Source organism: Oncorhynchus mykiss, chromosome 2 (genome assembly GCF_057628025.1).
Source record: "Oncorhynchus mykiss isolate SJ-2025 chromosome 2, ASM5762802v1, whole genome shotgun sequence".
NCBI classification, from domain to species: domain Eukaryota; kingdom Metazoa; phylum Chordata; class Actinopteri; order Salmoniformes; family Salmonidae; genus Oncorhynchus; species Oncorhynchus mykiss.
In genome coordinates, this window is record NC_143023.1 from 82984724 (window position 1) to 83002567 (window position 17844).

Genomic DNA, 17844 nt, shown 5'->3' on the forward strand with positions numbered 1-17844 from the left:
TATCCATCAATCTAGGTACACTTGAGCCTGGGTCTTTAAGGAATAACAGAACGTCATCAGCATACATGCATATCTTATGTTCACTGCCTCTTATTGTTATTCCCTTGGGTTGGGTCCTGTCTTATTGCCTGTGCTAATGGTTCGAGGTACAAGGAGAAGAGTGTGGGTGAAAGATTACAGCCTTGTCTTGCCTGTCGCTCTTTTTTTATTTATTTGTGACTAATGTCCATTTATCTTTATTCTAGCAGTCAGACATGAATACAGTGATTTGATGCACTATCACTTCTTTATGAAACCAAATCATTCCAATACTTGGAATAGGTAATCCCTTCCCACTGAATCAAATGCTTTTTCTGCATCTATTCTGATTAGTATTGCACGTGTCTTATTCTGAGTAATGTGGTCCATGACATGTAGTGTTCTCCTTATATTGTCCTGTGTCTGCCTATTTTGTATGAAACCAGTTTGATCTCAGTCAATAAATTCTGGGATTATGTTCTCCATTCTTTCGGCTATTATTGATGCATATAGTTCATAAGCAGTGTTAAGAATTGCGATAGGTCTATATCTATCAGTGGTGTGGGGGCTGTGCTTTGGCAAAGTGGGTGGGGTTATATCCTGCCTGTTTGGCCCGGTCCGGGGGTATCATCGGATGGGGCCACAGTGTCTCTAGACCCCTCCTGTCTCAGCCTCCAGTATTTATGCTGCAGTAGTTTATGTGTCAGGGGGCTAGGGTCAGTTTGTTATATCTGGAGTACTCCTGTCTTATCCGGTGTCCTGTGTGAATTTAAGTATGCTCTCTCTAATTCTCTCTCTCGAAGGACCATGCCTCAGGACTACCTGGCCTGATGACTCCTTGCTCTCCCCAGTCCACCTGGCCGTGCTGCTGCTCCAGTTTCAACTGTTCTGCCTGCAGCTATGGAAACCTGACCTGTTCACCGGACGTGCTACCTGTCCCAGACCTGCTGTTTTCAACGGTCTAGAGACAGCAGGAGCGGTAGAGATACTCTGAATGATCTGCTATGAAAAGCCAACTGACATTTACTCCTGAGGTGCTGACTTTCTGCACCCTCGACAACTACTGTGATTATTATTATTTGACCATGCTGGTCATTTATGAACATCTTGGCCATGTTCTGTTATAATCTCCAACCAGCACAGACAGAAGAGGACTGGCCATCCCTCATAGCCTGGTTCCTCTAGGTTTCGGCCTTTCTAGGGAGTTTTTCCTAGCCACCGTGCTTCTACACCTGCATTGCTTGCTGTTTGGGGTTTTGGGCTGGGTTTCTGTACAGCACTGAGATATCAGCTGATGAAAGAAGGGCTATATAAATACATTTGATATATGAACTGCATTCCATCTGATCTTTACCCGCTTTTGGGATTACATATATGATGGCCTCTCTCCACGATGGTGGAAGCCCGCTATATATAAGAGGGTCTTTCTATGGACTATGAGACCGTTCTAATGTTTCCTGTAATTTCAGTAGTTTCTGTGCTTTAATCTTTTTCTTGAGAGATGATGTGGCTATGATCTTTCCTCTAATAACCGCCTTAGCTGCATCCCACAATGTAGCAGGGGATACTTCCCCATTATCATTATTCTCCAGATAGATGTTCAATTCTGTCTTTATTGAGTCCTTGAAATCTGGATCATTCAGCATGTTTGTATTAAGTCGCCATATAGTATTTCTTGGTTTGCTATTAAGGTGTAGAGTAAGGTAAACTCCATTATGATCTGATAAGGATTGTAGGATCGGGCAGAGTGACTTAAGCCTGTGTCTATCTGCATTGTACATGAAAAAGTAGTCTAACCTGGAGTATTCAGTGTGGTGGGTGTGGATGTCACACCATACATCAAGCAGTCCTAAATCCTATTTATCTTTTTAGCAACTAGAGACTCATTTTCCTATTTTGATTTTGCTGTCCAATTGAGTTTAAAATCCACTCCACAGACAAAATAACAGTGAAGACAAACTACAATGTAGAAAATAGTAAAAATAAAGAAAAACCCTGGGTAGAGAGGGGGGGGAGAACAGTTGTAAAGAAAAATGAGGACAGGAAAAGGGCAGAGCTACAGGCAAGAGGACCAAGGAGAGAGAGGAGCAGGCAAGAGAGATAAATGAGAGAGGGAGAGACTAGTTCTCATATCAGACATCATTGGTGTTGTTGGTTGTGTGTGAAAGTTAATGATAAAAGAGGCATATAAATCAGACAAGGCAAGACAACAGTGATGGTCTAGAGGCCTCCATCACACCCTATACAGGTCCACACTGGCAGCAAGGACAATGGGCACACAGCACTCAACAACCCCCACCCACCACCCCTGGCCTGCACAGCCAACATCTTTGTGTGGTAAATAATTAACTTATTCTGCTGACCAGAGAATATGAGACAACTCATGAGCAGTGGCTTCTTGCTTGCTGAGTGGCCTTTCAGGTTATGTTGATATAGGACTTGTTTTACTGTGGATATAGATACTTTTGTACCCGTTTCCTCCAGCATCTTCACAAGGTCCTTTGCTGTTGTTCTGGGATTGATTTGCAGTTTTCACACCAAAGTACATTAATCTCAAAGAGAAACTGTGTCTCCTTCCTGAGAGGTATTATGGCTGTGTGGTCCAATGGTGTTTATACTTGTTCATCTGCACAAACAATAGTACACGTGTTACCTTCAGGCGTCTGGAAATTGCTCCCAAGGATGGACCTGGCTTGAGTGATTTCTTTAGATTTTCCCATGATGTCAAGCAAAGAGGCATTGAGTTTGAAGGTAGGCATTGAAATACAACCACAGGTACACCTCCAATTGCCTCAAATGATGTCAATTAGGCTATCAGAAGCTTCTAAAGCCATGAAATATTCTGGAATTTTCCAAGCTGTTTAAAGGCACAGTCAACTAAGTGTATGTAAACTTCTGACCCAGTGGAATTGTGATACAGTGAAATAATCTGTCTGTAAACAATTGTTGGAAAAATGACTTATGTCATGCACAAAGTAGATGTTCTATCCGACTTGCCAAAACTATAAAACTATAGTTTTTTTAGAGTGGTTGAAAAACGAGTTAATGACTCCAACCTAAGTATGTAAACTTCCAACTTCAACTGTATATGCACCACGTCGTTGTGCTCTCCCTCACTCTGCTGTGTGTGCATCTTGCTAGCTGTCACTCAAATTGTAAGAGGCTGAAGCTCATTGGCAAACATCTAGGGGGCTGGCCAATGTAAATTACTACTTTGAAACATTTGCCCCTACAAAGCTAATTCCATCCCAACAGTATAGTCAGCCAGAACATAACCCTCCTAAAGATGGCTGCAAAAACATCTCTTCAGCCCCAAATAACTCTTCAGTGCAGTAATACCAAACAACCCAAAACATTCCACCACTGCCACAGTACAATACTACCATTTCTTCACTCCATCCTTTCCCAAATGCTAGGCCTAAGCCCTTGGAGATATTTCACTCCTCCTGTAAGAGACAGTGGACATAGTCACGGGACTATACTGACCGGTCTGCCCCAGCAGCGATCCCTTTAATGAAGTGAGTAAATTATGCACTGCGCCAGTTGGCTTTCTGATTAAAAGCATCATACAGGCCTCATCTAGAGGGAGGTGCAGCAGCAAAATGGTGGTTGTAAACATTTTTCCCAGGAGCGGCAGTGTACTGCTAGGGTCTAATACATTTGCATAGTCTGGCGCAGGACAAAGAGCCAATTAATTGAAAAGAAGAACCCCTCTAAAAGATGAGAAGGGGGCGCTGACTCAACACACGTGCACGCAGACACACAGATTGTTGCAAAGGAATGTCCTATTTCAGTTTGTAAACAATGTGTAATATGTATGCCCTCTAGTGTCAGAGTTCATGCAGATGTCTCAGGCCTTGCCCCCCCCCCCATGAGTACTATATGATTATGGCTTGTCCCACCTAGCGACCTTAATATGAATGCACCAACTAAGTAGCTCTGGATAAGAGCGTCTGCTAAATGGCCCGGAGGGTAGATCAGGGAGGGTCAGTTGTACCTTTCTGTCCGTGCCGACTGCTGAACTTGTCTCCTATCTCTGGTCTCCTGGTCTGTCTCAGCAGGATCTTGATGAGGAAAGCATCGTCTGCGTTGGAGGAGATCATCACCTTCTCGATGTAGGAGTCTGTGGAGCCCTTGTAACTGTAGACAGGAGAACAGAGGTAACAGCTGACCTGATCTGACAAGGCTGAATACGTGAAGAGCGGACCTGAAAGGATTGGGTTGTTTACCGTCATATGGGGGAAACTAAGTATTTTGCTCAACGGTCAGAGGAGATGGTAGTAGGGCTGGGACAAAAACAGTATCGGGATACTCATTCGTATCGTGCAAAGGAAACAAAAACATCAGGGAGATTTAACTTTTTTAGGAAGACAGCCCTAAAATGTTGGAAACAGCAGGTTTTTAAAACAGGACCAAAAAGTGAAGTCTGTTTCATGTTCAAATGTTTGCCATGGTAAAAAAATATTGTGACAGTGGTATAGTATGAGTGATGAGGGGAGAAGGCACACCCACCTGACGGGCACATCTCTGTACTGGGGCTGTCCTGGCTGGGCACTGCCCTCCAGTGGTGTCTGGGTGACAGTGGGCATGGATTTGTTCACCAGCACCTGCTTATTCTCCACCTTCTCACCTGGGAGACACACAATATCGATGAATTCCATATTTACTAATTCTGTATGCATGAATATCAAATCAAAGACATCAAATGTTTTAGGTTACTTTATACATAAAACACAAATACATCCTTCAACACGTTTCCATGTGGAGATAAGGATGTAACCAAATGGTTGTAATAATCAAATGGGTGACAGTGAGATTCTAGAGTAACAGAGCGGGTTGGGTCCTTCTCCAGGAGTCCTGCTGAAGGGTGCTACTCACCAGGGCAGCAGATGCCGTCAGCATCCAGGATACTGTGCCTCCAGATGGGCTTGCGTGTGGCTGCATCCAGCATGGGACCCATCACCTTGTCAAAGGTCTGGTTGGTATAGCGCCTCAACGTGCACTTAGCGTTCTTGTAGACCAGGCATCTTCCAAATCCTGAGGCAGAATAAATGGAAGATGAGGGACAGAGAGTTCAGTAACGCAAATAATTATTTATACCAGTACTTTTTGTATTTCAGGACAGTAACAAGAGCACTACATCTAAAATACATCAATGACTATGTTCAGAAGAGGGCATCAGCCAGGAGGGCAGCAGCCAGGAGACCAGGCAGCCAGGAGGGCAGCAGCCAGGAGACCAGGCAGCCAGGAGACCAGGCAGCCAGGAGACCAGGCAGCCAGGAGGCCAGCAGCCCAGCAACCAGGAGGCCAGGCAGCCAGGAGGGCAGCAGCCAGGAGGTCAGCAGCCAGGAGGTCAGCAGCCAAGAAGTTAGACACTTGTAATTTAAACACTTTACATTGTATTGAGAGTACATTGTTAGTTTTTCGTCAAATTTTCCTTCTTAGCCTTTAGACATAGATCAGTAACTCACCTCTGTCTAGAGAGGCCTTGTTGAGGATCAGAGCGTCCTCTATGTCGTAGCCGCTGTAGCTCATCACAGCCACTGTGGCGTTCTGGCCCGCAGGCAGCTTCTCAAAGTCTATCAGCTCTATGGTTCTAGTCTTGACCATGGGCTTCTGAGGGTAGCCCAGCAGGTACATCAGAGTGTCTATACGGTTCCTCTGGTTATAGCCAATCGTACCTGACAGGAGAAACCATGGAAATAAAATGACAATGGACTTTTTAAAATGTATTCTTCAAAACGTAAAATATCTGATTACTCAATTGTCTGAGAAATCATTCAAAACTCATTCAGTATATCTTAAGAGCAACTGAACAAAAGTAATTACTAATTTTAAATTTAAGGAAACATATTTAAATCCCAGATTTACTCCATTGCGTGTGCGTCTTAACCAAACAGTGTATCACATCAGAGAGTATCCTAAAAGTGGACGAGTGGTTTTTAATCCTGCTTCTCCAGAGGCCGGGGTTGAGCCAGGGCCAGCTCCCTGGTACAAACACAGTGGAGAGAAGACGTGCAGGCCATGGAATAATGGCTGGCCTCCCTGGAGGCCTTGACATTTGTCAAATGCTATTACTTCACAATTAGGCAACAGAGCCCTGTGATAATAGGCCCCTGGTCACACACACATATTAGCACATGTATAGGCCTGGCCACACAAAACAGACACAGCAGAGGATATTAGGCCAAATATAGTCCTAGTCGCAGTGTTTTTGTGTAAAGATGGGGAGGGAGGGGGGTGGGGGTGAATGGAGGGAGGGGATGGGGGTGACTGGGCTCGTGTGAATGCTAGTGGAGTGATTTGGAGAAGTTTTGGTTCAGGGAGCTCCTGGGCTCCTCTGTGGTCTCTCCCTCGCAGCTGAGCACACTGACCCCCTGAGCACACTTAACAGCAGACACAATGAATTGCTAATGACACTGGGTGACTAGCAGGGAAAGGCCTCTGCACACACAGGACACAATGGAGGGCCTACGTAGGCACCTCATGTTTGGATGTCCATGTGCAGATACAAAAACACTCCATCACACAAAGTGCATTCTGACAAGAAATGTGTTCACATCGGTACACACTGCTCCCGTGGAGGATGTCTGAGGAGTCCTGATGCCTGATCAAAGGTGCAGCTTAAAAACAGCCACCCTCTACAGATCGAAGCAGAGGAACCAGCGAGTCTGTAGAACTGGAGAAGTGTCTCACCCATGGCCTGCTTGCCCATAGCACACTGGTATGTGTTCCTGGGGGACTGATTGTGATGGGGGTAGGGGATCAGACCAGCACAGACCCCTAGTAGTGTGAAGGGCTCAATCTCCAAGTGTGTAGTATCCCTACGTACAAAACAAGAACATTGGGACTGAGAATTACATCCAGCAGCAGAGACTATATTGAGTGCATATGAAAACAACTAGACCAGAGGGGCCTAACGTGTCAGACAGTATAGAGCCATGGCCAGAAGTTACTTATTAATCATGTGCTCATAGAGGGCGATCTGACAGTCATTCTCCTCGTTCACGTCCAGGTACTCCACCAGGCTCTCATGGAGGAAATCCTCAAAGGTTCTGACAGCAACAAAACAGAAAGATCATCAACACAAGCATTTCAAAAAGCCCACAACGTCCACCACTAATGTAAACATTTTGACCCTCTAGCAAGTACACTGGGCTGAGCTTAAAATCCAATCATATACAAGCTAAATTCATTGGTGGCAGATGCTAGTTTCTTTGTATTGAATAATGTTAGCTGTATGAGATAAAACGGAGCCCACCTGTATCCCTGGGTCAACTCCTCGATGTGTTTGTTCTTAACCATTGGCTGTCCTTTCTTCACAATGATATACGGTCTGGCAGGAGCAAGAACATCAGTTAAAAAACCTTCAGAATGTGTTGAAAACGTTTTGGTGCTGAACCCAGGCTGTGTTATAACTCTGCTCCATGCACAGACAGTGGCGGGGTGTCATGTCGTCCCTGGTGCCCCTACCTGCAGAGGCGTCCTCCATCTGAGGAGACGTAGACACAGCGGTCGGTTAGGTTGGTAGAGATGGACACAAACTCGTTGATGAATCCAGCCCGTCGCATCAGTCTGAAGGTGTACACCAACCTTTGGTGGTCCCGGATCACCCCCAGGATGTTACCTGTGAAGGATGGACACACCCAGAGAGACTGACTTTGAGGCACAGAGCGCCTTACACTAAATACTTACGGACTTGACTTTATTAGGGGTTATTTGACAGGGACAATGAAAGGATCAACATTTCTCTAAATATGCACATTTGCCTCTGCAGTCCCCCCTGGACTACAGATGAACACACCCACACACAGAAATAATGCATAATCCAGGACTTGGAGCTTGTCACTGAATAAATCCGATGTGTGCAGGGCCACAGACTCCAGCAGGGGATCTGGGAATAATATGAAACTTGAAGAAACGGAGGAGCCACAGTGTGGAAGGGTTTGCGAGCACTCTGGTGCTTTGACACCTGCTGTTACTAATTAATAAAGCCTGGTTAGTCAGTCAACATAATTTGACAGTTATCATTGGCTAGAAAAACAGACACTAATTAAAGGAACCAGTCCAGTCTTTCTCATAGCGCACTAGTAGCACTAACTGAATAGCTTATCATCAAAACACACTGCATTAAGCACAACATATGCATTCCGGAAACTGGACGTTCCATGTTCTTTCCCTTCATGTTTGAGGCATTGTATTGAAAAGCAGAGGAAGGCTTAAGATTTAAGTAATCAAACAAGGGAAAAGCCAACAGCAACAACCATCCTGGCTTGAAAGCCTACTGCTGATTATATGTAACAAGCACTTATGTGTATGCCTCTGGATGCCTGGTGTGTATGTGCAACTGTGTGCGTGCAGTCACCATTGAGGAAGACCAGGAAGACACTTGGGTAGGAGAGCTCCTCTCCACACAGCAGGTTGACATCCTCCACTCCCAGGTTGAAGGCCAGCTTGACGATGGGGCCGTCCTCCATGTCTGTGGTGATGTGGGTCATCAGGGCCAGGTTCTTCACCAGACCACATGCCTAGGACACAACACAATAACTGGTCAGAACCTGTTATACACAGGCCAAGGCAACACCACCTAGAACTGGGTGAAAACTGGCATTAGGGTTAGGGTTGTCCACAACACCTTGTGAGCTGCAGTTCAAATTTCAGACAGTTTTCACACAGTAGGAGTGTTTGCACGAGTGTGTGTGTGGAGTTTATGCAGGCCACGGTGGGTGTGTGGAGTTTATGCAGGCCACGGTGGGTGGGTGGAGTTTATGCAGGCCACGGTGGGTGGGTGGGTGTGTGGAGTTTATGCAGGCCACGGTGGGTGGGTGGGTGTGTGGAGTTTATGCAGGCCACGGTGGGTGGGTGGGTGTGTGGAGTTTATGCAGGCCACAGTGGGTGGGTGGGTGTGTGGAGTTTATGCAGTCCACAGTGGGTGGGTGGGGGTGTGGAGTTTTTGCAGGCCACGGTGGGTGGGGGTGTGGAGTTTATGCAGGCCACGGTGGGTGGGGGTGTGGAGTTTATGCAGGCCACGGTGGGTGGGGGTGTGGAGTTTATGCAGGCCACAGTGGGTGGGGGTGTGGAGTTTATGCAGGCCACAGTGGGTGGGGGTGTGGAGTTTATGCAGGCCACGGTGGGTGGGGGTGTAGAGTTTATGCAGGCCACGGTGGGTGGGGGTGTGGAGTTTATGCAGGCCACGGTGGGTGGGGGTGTGGAGTTTATGCAGGCCACGGTGGGTGGGGGTGTAGAGTTTATGCAGGCCACGGTGGGTGGGGGTGTGGAGTTTATGCAGGCCACGGTGGGTGGGGGTGTAGAGTTTATGCAGGCCACGTGGGTGGGGGTATGGAGTTTATGCAGGCCACGGTGGGTGGGGGTGTAGAGTTTATGCAGGCCACGTGGGTGGGGGTATGGAGTTTATGCAGGCCACGGTGGGTGTGTGTGTATGGAGTTTATGCAGACCATGGTGTGTGTGATTGCGCGTGTGTGTGTGTGTGTGTGTGTGTGTGTATGCTTGCCAATGTGTATGTATGTGACTGTCTGTCTGTGTATCCCTCTGACTCACCTCTCCCTCAGGAGTGTCGGAGGGGCACAGCATGCCCCACTGGGAGGGCTGCAGGGAGCGGGGTCCGCTGACCTTCCTGGTCTTCTCAAACTGGGAGGAGATCCTGGTCATCATGCCCAGAGCAGAGATGAAGGAGAGACGGGACAGCACCTGGGTCACACCCTGACGGTCCATCTTAAACCTCTTCAGGGACCAGTTCCCCTGGGGGGCACAGAGAGAGAGAGACAGGTCAACTGCTTGGAGCAATAAATATATTTAGCATGTGTGACAACACTGCTGATGTTAAAATGGCTTTAAAAATAAACACCTTATATTGATTGATGTCCCTAACTGCAATTCACTGTGGCATCAGCTTTTACACAATATCTTCATGATATTTACAAAAATGAAAGAATAGACCTCACACTCGTGTAAGGTACATAAACATTACATTCAAAATTGGATGCAAAAAAACCTGACAACCTAGAATGCCCTTTTGACATACGTCAATCCGTATGGATACCTATGCACTGTCTGGCATAAAGGACCAGAGCTTGAAATGGGGCGGAGAGCAGCACTCACGGTGGAGATGGCGTTGACCATGCCGTTGGTGATCTGGTCCTGGCGCATGTGTTTGACAATGTCAAACTGTGCCGCCCGCTGCTTGGGGATGATCTGGTCTGAGATCTTCTTCAGCTCGGAGTTGAACTTCTTAAAGAGATCCTCAAACAGCAGAGACAGCAGCTAGCCAGGTGGGGCGAGAGATTGTCAGTAGTACAGTCAGAACAATACGTATTAAGTGTCTCAGAGTAGGAGTGCTGATCTAAGATCAGGTCCTCCATCCATAAAAGTCACTGTGATCTAAAAGGCAAAACTGACACAGTGGAAACATCGAGTCTCTAGACGTGAAATAACAATACTCGGAGAGCTAGTCGTATCCCCTGGAGACACAGACAAGGCAAACCCTCTGTTCTCCTGGCTTCTGCACACAGCTGTTCTGTTCCTCTCCGCTATCAGCTCAGAGACAATGACCAGGTCCTGGGAGACAGATTTGATTTAATAACCAGGTGTGCCAACCCTGAGATAAGCCTGACCTGGCCTCTCTCCCAGGTCTCTCTCCTCAGTAAGGCCTTTAGTGGGGCACCTCTCTCACTCTCTCAACCCCCAACAAATTTGCATACATCAAAACAAACATGCAGTCCTGGCAAAATGTATAATAAAGAAAAACAGCTTCTGTCGCACAGCTGGGCCAATTAGCTGAATGTCAGGGAATCATAATTGGAGAGAGGAGAGATTGCTGGGCGTTGTGAGTACTTAAGCTCTCTATTGAAAGGAGGCCCTGCGCCCCCCTCCTCAATCACAGAAGGTCGGGTGGGGGGAAATTAAAGGCCTTAAGACAGCCGTAATTACATTATCAGAGCCGGGGCCTGTAGGATTAGCTCAATCGCTCCAGTCAAGGCGGCCATTCCTTTGTCAAGGCTCGGAAAAATGCCTCCGCTTCCTCGGCCCTGGGATTTTGGTGCTGCTGCTGCGTATCTCTCCCCCCTGACAACGCCAGCCGAGGCGGGAATACAGAGCGAGGCGGAGAGGGATGAGGAAGAAAACAAAACAGGCAAAAACAAAGTGGGAATTAATAGAGGGAGAGGGGTGACAGACAGGTGAAAGATCAGGGCACGGGGAGACTGGATTAGAGTCCGTATCGATTAGCACAGGCCTGGGATCAGTTCTCAGAGAAGTACGAAGCACTGCATATAGAGAATTGTTTTGACTGGGGAGGAAGAAAGGATTAAAACCTCTGTGGGATGAAGAGACTCTGGACACAGTACGGTTACATGCATACAATAATATGATTATTGTGAATACTCAGATTAATATAATAGTTTGAGTAAAACTTTTGCTTTGCAAGAAGAAAGAATTCCCTAATAATCCTGTTTACATGGACACATCTAAAAATCAGGCTACGAATGGGACTTGATAATTGTAAAACATAGCAAACTGTGGAGCTGCATACTGTAGGCCACTGTGCTGGAGGAAGGCTGTGCAGGCAAATGTGGTAAAGGAAGTCTGCACAGGCAAATGTACTCAGGTAACTCTGCGCCTCCCGATGTGATAGAGTAGGTCACCATAGGACTGTTCGCACAGACAATGTGCTGGAGACCACTAACGGAGGGTGTAAACTAAAAACAGAGGGTCACAGGAGTTCTATTTAGCGTACTTGTGATTATTCCATGGGACATTCAATGTAGCGTAAGGGGTCAGGAGGACAGAGGTTATATTAAGATAGAGACCAACAGACACTGGTGCTTCAGATGGAGCTACAGTAGAGGATACCGAGACGTATTCATTCACCTGTCCAGCCAACTCCAGGCGCTTGTTGCCATAGTAGTCTCTGTCATCCACCTTGTTCTCTCCTTGGGCTAGGATCACCCTGCGCACCATCACCGCTAGGTAGATACACTTGGCCCGGAAGTTAAACTCCTTCACCTGGAGGTGGAATAGAAAACAGGGTTTGAGTCGATCCCATTCCTATGTCAATTCAGGGAGTAAACTGAAATTGTAGTTTCTTCTCAGAGAATTGAGGAAAACTGGAATTTGAACTTTAGTTATACTTCCTGAATTGACCCCAACCCTGGTAGTAAAGCCACTGAATCATGTTAACACAAGTGTGTACCTTACAAATGTGTCCACTCATAGCCATATTAATAAAGACTAGATAAGGGTACAGGTGACAAAACTAAATCATCTTATGGTATGGTGAGCATAGTGCTTTAACCCTATCAACACCTGATACTACTGATCTTTCCATAGTAAATCCCAGGCCAGAGAGGTGTGTATAAAGCGTTTTTTTGGTGTGGTCAATCTGACAGCACTTACAGGTACATGAGTGAGGATGAGGGAAGCCAACAGCTCTCTGGCCTCCTCCATCTTGGTCTTCTTGGGCCCACCCCACATGCGCTGTCTCCGCACCTTATTCCCAATGTATTTCAGAGCCTAGGGAACACAGAGGGATGAGAATACAACATCTTTAACTGCACACCATTAATAAAAAACTCTCTCAGATCAAAGAGACAAACTTAAAAATAACTGGAGACGTAATTCCAAAGTGATGAAAAATGTGTGACATGCACGTTCATTGTGTGGAGAAGAAAAAGACCCAAATGAACACATCAGAGTTGTAGCGGGTCAAGTGAATCACAAAAAGCCACAACCGGATACGAGTCAGCCCTTATGCACACAACTATCACACCTGTGTCAGTGATCTTCTGTGTCATGCTCTAGAGAAGGTCAGAGGTCAGTGAGACTGAGCGCATCCTCCAGACCACCCACCCTGCAGGCTATAACTATTGGCTTCTGAGGACACCAGTGAAGAGGCATGCCACCCTGACCTGTGTATTATGCTACCATAATGGCAAAGGCAGTCACTCAGAACAGAATCACAGTTTATGTTCATGTGTAAAAACATGGGTAAAATGTGCATGGCTCTCTGTTGAATTTCAAAGTTTCAATGTGACTCTGGATCCAACAGGTTTGCCCACCCCTGGGCTAATATCTATTTTAAAGGTCTACTGAGGCTTAGCTTGACGTATCGCACATCAGAGGTATAATAATACTGAAAAGACATGAAAAAAATGCATTCAAATCTAGTCCAAAGGCCATTGCTAGGATGCTAATATGGCCCTCATCAATGCATTGCTGGTTCCTCCTGCTAGACAAGGGTGTTAATTTCAGACAAATTGGTCCACTGCATTCAACAACACATGTCAAAGAGGACATGTTGGCCTATTAAGTAATGACTTGATGAGGCGGAATATTCTTTAATTGCTAGGCATTACAAAGGCTGTGTCCCAAACTCAAGACATCAACACATTCTATTGAGAGCTGTTAAAAAATCTGGGTATTTGAAACAGTCAAGTCCTACTCCTTAGACAATATAATCAGGTCAAATGGTCAGGGGAAAAGGCCTAGTAAAGCCATGCATTCACTGGTTGTCAGAGTTCACTCAAATCACAAAATTACTTTTCCTTGCTTTGAAAGAACAGGACAAAGGAGAGACTGCAATCCATGCTTTGGGTTTATTTACCTAACCACTGTCACCAACTTAACTTTGTCAATGTACCCCAAATAACAATGCTAAACATGTCATTCATTCCAAAATCATCTCAAAGTAACTTGAAAAAGGGATTGATTTAAAGTTTTTAAAGTTTTGTTGAGTTGGTTTGGGCATCACAACATGCTAACAACTTAAGTTACATGTATCACCTGTTCCTCCCAGGTCAGTGTGATTTAGAAACCTCTGACATAGGTTCAGACTGAAGCAGGTTCCAGAGAAGGAAGAGAGGGAATCACGTACCTGTATCTCAGTGAAGATCTGGGCTTTCTGGCACTCTTCCAAGCTGGGGGAGAAGTTAGCCATGACGTGCTCCTCCGTCCCAATCATCTGCACTATCTCCTGGTCACTCTCCACACCCATAGCCTGTGTGAGGAGGATAGAGGGGGTTGAGGTACAGGAGGACATTCTATTATTAGAGGGTTTGATATAAAGGAGATGAAATGTGGGAGGGAAGGTATGAGGGCAGAATAGGAGGAGGTGGAGGTTTAAGGGTGAGGATTGAGGTGGATGACAGAGGTATCAGGGAAGTATGGAGGGGTGGGGTAATTTGAAGGAGGGCATATGGTGGAGAGGTACAAGTGAAAGAATGATGAAGTGGAAGAGAAAGAGGTATAAAGGACTTAACAAAGAGGATGGGAGAAGAAAAGAGGAGTGGCTGGAAGATGGAGGAGATAAAGGGACAAGTACAGACAAGCAAAGAGATGAGGCAGAAGTCACAAGGTTCTGATTTTTGCTTATGCTAATGAGGAGCTGTGGGATTGGGGCTGGCTGGCCCACAATGCATCTTGGGCCATGCTGGTCGGCAGCGTTGCAGAAAGCAACGAGGGCCAGGAGGAATTCACTCAGGATGCATGAGGGCAGGAGAAACAAACCAGCAAGGCCAACACACCACACTGGTGAAAAGACAAACTCAAAATGCTACATTGCCACATTGGACATGTTGTTTGGAGTGGGCTGTCCAAGGGGAAACTCATTGATGACACTGCTGCCAACAGGTTAATAGAGACATTTTAATCTGGAGTCACGGATATGGACCTTATTGAGTGACAGATGTCCAAATCTGTAAGACTGAAAGCTGGGACAACTTTAAATGTACGTACAGTCCCCACAGTGACTGTACGTACACACCCAAACCAGAAGCCATGGATTACAGGCGATATTCACACTGAGCTAAAGGGTAGAGCTGCCGCTTTCAAGGAGCAGGACTCTAACCCGGAAGCTTATAAGAAATCCCGATATTCCCCACGAACCATCAAACAGGCAAATCGTCAATACAGGAATAAGATCGAATCGTACTACACCGGCACTGACGCTCGTCTGATGTGGCAGGGCTTGCAAACTATTACAGACTACGTGCACACCGAGCATGCGCTGACCAACTGGCAAGTGTCTTCACCAACGTTTTCAACCTCTCCCTGTCGGAGTTTGTAATACCAACAGGTTTCAAGCAGACCACCATAGGCCCTATGCCCAAGAACACTAAGGTAACCTGCCTAAATGACTACTGACCCAAAGCACTCACAGTTGTAGCCATGAAATGCTTTGAAAGACTCACATCAACACCATTATCCCAGAAACCCTAGGCCCACTCCAATGTGCATACTGCACCAACAGATCTGATGCAATCTCTATTGCACTCCACACTGCCCTTTCCCATCTGGACAAAAGGAACACCTATGTCAGAATGCAATTAATTGACTCCAGCTCAGCATTCAACACCATAGTGCCCTCAAAGCTGATCAAGAAGCTAAGGACCCTGGGACTAAACACCTCCCTCTGCAACTGGATCCTGGACTTCCTGACGGGCCGCCCCCCCAGGTGGTATGGATAGGTAAAAAAACATCTGCCACGCTGATCCTCAACACGGGGGCCCCTCAGGTGTGTGTGCTCAGTCCCCTCCCGTACTCCCTGTTCACTCATCATTGCACAGACAGACAAGACTCCATCCAACACTATCATTAAGTTTGCTGATGACAACAGTGGTAGGCCTGATCACAGACAACAATGAGACAGCCTATAGGGAGGTCAGAGACCTGACCGTGTGGTGCAAGGACAACAACCTCTCCCTCAACGCAATCAGGACAAAGGAGATGATTGTGGACTACAGGAAAAGGAGGACCTAGCGAGCACGACCCCATTCTCATCGACGGGGCTGTATTTGTATTTTTGATACGGTCGCAAAGCTAACTAAAAAGCAGCATTCCCCAAGAGAGGATGGCTTTCACTTCAGCAGTGATAAATTCATGAACTTCTTTGAGGAAAAGATCATGATCATTAGAAAGCAAATTTAAAAACTCCTCTTTAAAATCTGTGTATTCCTCCAAAGCTCAGTTGTCCTGAGTCTGCACAACTCTGCCAGGACCTAGGATCAAGGGAGACACGCAAGTGTTTTAGTACTATATCTCTTGACACAATGATGAAAATAATCCTTGCCTCTAAACCTTCAAGCTGCATACTGGACCCTATTCCAACTAAACTACTGAAAGAGCTGCCCTCCTATGTTGAACATAATAAACAGCTCTCTATCCACCGGATGTGTACCAAACTCACTAAAAGTGGCAGTAATAAAGCCTCTCTTGAAAAAGCCAAACCCTGACCAAGAAAATATAAAAATATATCGGCCTATATCGAATCTCCCATTCCTCTGAATTTTTTGGGGAAAATATGTTGCGCAGCAACTCACTGCCTTCCTGGAGACAAACAATGTATACGAAACGCTTCAGTCTGGTTGTAGACCCCATCATAGCACTGAGACTGCACTTGTGAAGGTGGTAATGACCTTTTAATGGCGTCAGACCGAGGCTCTGCATCTGTCCTCGTGCTCCTAGACCTTAGTGCTGCTTTTGATGCCATCGATCATCACATTCTTTTGGAGAGATTGGAAACCCAAATGGGTCTACACGGACAAGTTCTGGCCTGGTTTAGATCTTATCTGCTGGGAAAGATATCAGTTTGTCTCTGTAGATGGTTTGTCCTCTGACAAATCAACTGTGAATTTCAGTGTTCCTCAAGGTTCCGTTTTAGGACCACTATTGTTTTCACACACATTATTTATATATATATATATATATATATATATATATATATATATATATATATATATATATATATATATATATATATATATATATATATATATATATATATATATATATATATATATATATATACACACAAATAAATAAATAAATAAATAAATATATATATATTTTACCTCTTGGTGATGTCATTCGGAAACATAATGTTAACTTTCACTGCTATGCGGATGACACACAGCTAGCTGTACATTTCAGTGAAACATTGTGAAGCCCCAAAATTGCCCTCGCTGGAAGCCTGTGTTTCAGACATAAGGAAGTGGATGGCTGCAAATGTTCTACTTTTAAACTTGGACAAAACAGAGATGCTTGTTCTCAGTCTCAAGAAACAGATCTTCTGTTGAAACTGACAATTAATCTTAATGGTTGTACAGTAGTCTCAAATAAAACTGCGAAGGACCTCGGCGTTACTCTGGACCCTGATCTGCCTTTTGACAAACATATCAAGACTGTTTCAAGGACAGCCTTTTTCCATCTACGTAACATCGCAAAAATCTGAAACTTTGTCAAAATGATGCAGAAAAATGTATCCAGGCTTTTGTCACTTCTAGGTTAGACTATTGCAATGCTCTACTCTCCGGCTACAGCACTAAATAAACTTCAGTTAGTTCTAAACACGGCTGCTAGAATCTTGACTAGAACAAAACGAAACTGATCATATTTCTCCAGTGCTAGCCTCTCTACACTGGCTTCCTGTTAAGGCAAGGGCTGATTTCAAGGTTTTACTGCTAACCTACAAAGCATTACATGGGCTTGCTCCTACCCATCTTCCCGGTCCTGCCGTACATACCTACACGTACGCTATGGTCACAAGACGCAGGCCTCCTAATTGTCCCTAGAATTTCTAAGCAAACAGCTGGAGGCAGTGCTTTCTCCTATAGAGCTCAATTTTTATGGAATGGTCTGCCGACCCGTGTGAGAGAAGCAGACTCGGTCTCAACTTTTAAGTCTTTATTGAAGACTAATCTCTTCAGTAGGTCCTATGATTGAGTGTAGCCTGGCCCAGGAGTGTGAAGGTGAACGGAAAGGCACTGGAGCAACGAACCGTCTTGCTGTCTCTGCCTGGCCGGTTCCCCTCTCTC

General features: G+C 45.7%; 1 protein-coding gene across 3 annotated transcripts in view; it reads right to left on the minus strand.

Annotated features, from left to right (window-relative positions):
• polr3b (polymerase (RNA) III (DNA directed) polypeptide B) overlaps positions 1–17844 on the minus strand; it is a 42428-nt gene that overhangs the window by 16461 nt on the left and 8123 nt on the right. The window contains exons 10-23 of one of the 3 annotated variants that reach the window (XM_021574233.3): positions 13908–14030; positions 12431–12547; positions 11906–12040; positions 10139–10300; positions 9578–9778; positions 8384–8546; positions 7492–7645; positions 7280–7354; positions 6975–7073; positions 6715–6842; positions 5490–5699; positions 4897–5055; positions 4531–4648; positions 4016–4158 (exon numbers count right to left, since the gene is read on the minus strand). In XM_021574233.3, the coding sequence (XP_021429908.1) occupies positions 4016–4158; positions 4531–4648; positions 4897–5055; positions 5490–5699; positions 6715–6842; positions 6975–7073; positions 7280–7354; positions 7492–7645; positions 8384–8546; positions 9578–9778; positions 10139–10300; positions 11906–12040; positions 12431–12547; positions 13908–14030 (1987 nt within the window). Of the gene's footprint in view, positions 1–4015; positions 4159–4530; positions 4649–4896; positions 5056–5489; positions 5700–6714; positions 6843–6939; positions 7074–7279; positions 7355–7491; positions 7646–8383; positions 8547–9577; positions 9779–10138; positions 10301–10966; positions 11102–11905; positions 12041–12430; positions 12548–13907; positions 14031–17844 lie in introns of those variants that run through there. The other 2 variants (XM_090209638.1, XM_090209641.1) reach the window with 2 other exon arrangements.